Source organism: Rhagoletis zephyria, unplaced genomic scaffold, assembly GCF_001687245.7.
Source record: "Rhagoletis zephyria isolate East Lansing unplaced genomic scaffold, Rhagoletis_zephyria_1.1 Rzeph_scaffold_01552, whole genome shotgun sequence".
Taxonomy (NCBI): Eukaryota; Metazoa; Arthropoda; class Insecta; order Diptera; family Tephritidae; genus Rhagoletis; species Rhagoletis zephyria.
Window position 1 is genome coordinate 42,493 of NW_016158636.1, and position 2,867 is coordinate 45,359.

Genomic DNA, 2,867 nt, shown 5'->3' on the forward strand with positions numbered 1-2,867 from the left:
AACGTTTTTCTATATACTCAACAGTTTTGCCGGTAAAAATAAATGTATGAAGAAAAAAAAATATTTTTTCCTAAAAATTAAATTATTTTTTTTTTAATTCATAAAAAATCCAAAACGGAAAAAAGTGTCACGTAAAGTCACATAACCTACGAACAAAATGAGACATAGTTACATCATGAAAATCAATGTATGCGTTTCGCTTTTATTCAAAATTAAGTAAAGGTATGAATTTCAAAAATTTGCTCGAGATATGCTCAAAATTCCTTGGAAAAAACATTGATGAATATTTTTTTATGATTGTCAGAATTAAAAAAAAAGTAATAAACAAAAGGTTATTTGATTTTTATGGTAGCGGTAACAAACTAAAAAACGGTCATAAATGTGCGTGGACAATTAAAAGGAAAAAAGGAAAGTGCACTTTTTTAATTATTTGGGGTTTTTCCGTTGGCTACCTGCATGATTTTTTTACACAAATTGCACCCACATTTATGAGTGGTCATGTTTTAGAACGTTTCGAAAAATTTAAAACGCACACGAATCAGGTATATAGCCAGCCTTAAAAGATGCGCCAATTCATAAGTACCTCTTAGTAAAATATTGAAACTTACGTAGTATTTATAGGTGTTCATTGATCGATTTTTGTCATTCAACAAGTGTCTCCGAACGCGTAAAGTACGATTTTTTTAAAGTGACGAAAAAGTAATAAAAGTATAAAACCGAAATGAGTGCAAATTTTCCAGAGAATATCAATTTATTTTGTTACGTTTGTGGCAAAAGAGCTTTTTCAACAAATACTGCATTACTCACTGAGCAAGTGGAGCGCGCTTTTAAACTTTATTTTGATTCCGAAATAATTCGCGGCGTTTCGTGGGTCCCAGACAAAATTTGTAAAACGTGCTACAATGGTCTTAACATTTGGATCCAAGGGAAACGCAGTTCACTTCGTTTTGGTGTACCAATGATTTGGACTGATCCAGGAGAGCACAATTCCGACAACTGTTACGCTTGCGCAAACAAAATATGTGGAGTAAATCGTAAAGGCCTTAAACGAAGAGTTTACATATCTGTTAAAAGTGCACAAATACCTCTACCGCATTCGGATGAAATACCAATTCCACCGCTTCCAAGTCCTGACAGAGAAACTTCTTTTTCTATTGAAACAATGGATCAATCGGATTTCACCTATAAACCAACACCAGAAGCCGGCCCATCGAACAAAATAATTCCAATATCACAAGCAAGAATGGACAAGATTGTTGCAGAATTAAACCTTTCTCAACGTGAAGCAGAAAAACTTGCCCAGCTTTTGAAAGAAGGCAACAATTTGGAGCCTAATGTCAAAGTCACCGGATATCGAAGACGACAATTGCTATTCCAACGGTACTACACACTCAACGAAGGGAACACATTTGTTTACTGCCACGATATAAAGGGACTGATGGAGGCGATGGCCATTAATTATGTCGCAGCTGATTGGCGAATGTTCATCGATTCTTCGAAATCAAGCCTGAAAGTCGTTTTGCTACATAAATATAATAAAAAACCAAGCATTCCCATTGGCTACAGCACAGACATGAGCGAAACATACGATTCCATGAAAATAATTTTGGATAAAGTTTGCTACACTGATCACATGTCGCGGATCAGTTGTGATCTGAAGTCGTGGCGATGCTAAGAGGTCTCCAAGGAGGCTATACGAAAAACATGTGTTTCTTGTGTCTTTGGGATACCCGAGTTAAAGGAAACCAATACGAAACGCATGACTGGCTTGCTCGAGATCCAACGGAGAAAGGACACAACTGCGTAAATGATCCACTGGTGCCAATGGAGAACGTCCTCATGCCCCCTCTCCATATCAAACTGGGAATCGTAAAAAATTTCATCACGGCCATTGTGAAGCAACCGAAAATTCTTGATTGTTTGAAAAATATTTTCCCACCAATCAGCGAAGCAAAATTGAAGGAAGGTGTTCTGAATGGGCCGGATATACGAAAGCTGATGAAATCAAAGGAATTTAAAGGTGCTTTAGACGGTAATGATTACTTTGCGTGGAGGGCAGTGAAGAAAGTCATACGATATTTTTTGGGAAGTACGCGAGCACACAATTACCCCGCTCTTGTGACCAAGATGTTGCACTACTTCCAGAAAATTGGAGTGAATATGTCCCTCAAAATTCACTTCTTGCATCACCATCTCGAATACTTCAGCAAGCAGCTAGCCTCAGAGTCGGATGAACATGGCGAGCGCTTCCATCAAGTGGCAATGCCAATGGAAACGCGATATAAAGGCAAAAGGCTCGATTCGCTGGTGGCTGAAATTTGAAAAAATGTAATATTTTAGGCAACAAATAATTTTTTTCTTCATACATTTATTTTTACCGGCAAAACTGTTGATTATATGGAAAAACGTTATACGAACAGATTAAAAGAATTGTAATTAATTTTTTTAAATTTGTTTGAGCATAATCGGACTAGTGGTTCTCGAGTTATGTCAAAAAAAATACCACCAAAGGTGACAATTTCCCCTATATGATAGTTACTAACTTCAAATCGATATCTCGATTCCTAGACGTGACCCAGTGAAACGCCGGGACACATATAACTTCTTTTTTACCGATATAACTTTCCCCGGTAGTTTGAACCCTTCCCGATCACTGACCCCTACCATTTGTCTCACAGTGTTATTATTATTATTTAAAACATGAGCCAATATCATTAATAAATAGAACGAACAAAAGAGGACCAAGGATACTACCCTGCGGTACTCCCGAGGTGTTGGCAAATGACTTCGATTTGTGATGTTCAATTTCCACAAATAGAGTTCTATTCGAGAGATAAGATTTTAGAAAAGACAGAAAAACAGAAGGA

At 36.9% G+C, this 2,867-nt stretch overlaps 1 protein-coding gene across 2 annotated transcripts; it reads left to right on the forward strand.

Annotated features, from left to right (window-relative positions):
- The first annotated feature begins 445 nt into the window (after positions 1-445).
- LOC108364408 (uncharacterized) lies at positions 446-2,462 on the forward strand. 2 transcript variants are annotated; one of them, XM_017618085.1, is made up of 2 exons: positions 446-1,165; positions 2,185-2,462. In XM_017618085.1, exons 1-2 carry the CDS (start codon positions 722-724, stop codon positions 2,320-2,322), a joined length of 582 nt encoding a protein of 193 aa, XP_017473574.1. In that variant the 5' UTR covers positions 446-721; the 3' UTR covers positions 2,323-2,462. The 2 variants fall into 2 exon arrangements, with proteins under 2 accessions (XP_017473574.1, XP_017473573.1); XM_017618084.1 differs by having other exon boundaries at positions 446-1,095; positions 1,144-2,460.
- Positions 2,463-2,867: the final 405 nt, after the last annotated feature.

Coding starts and splice junctions, on each gene's coding strand:
- LOC108364408 (XM_017618084.1), top strand. CDS start 722: ATGAGTGCAAATTTTCCAGAGAATATCAATTTATTTTGTTACGTTTGT. Junction 1,096..1,143: donor GCACAAATACCTCTACCGCA/TTCGGATGAAAT, acceptor TGACAGAGAAAC/TTCTTTTTCTATTGAAACAA.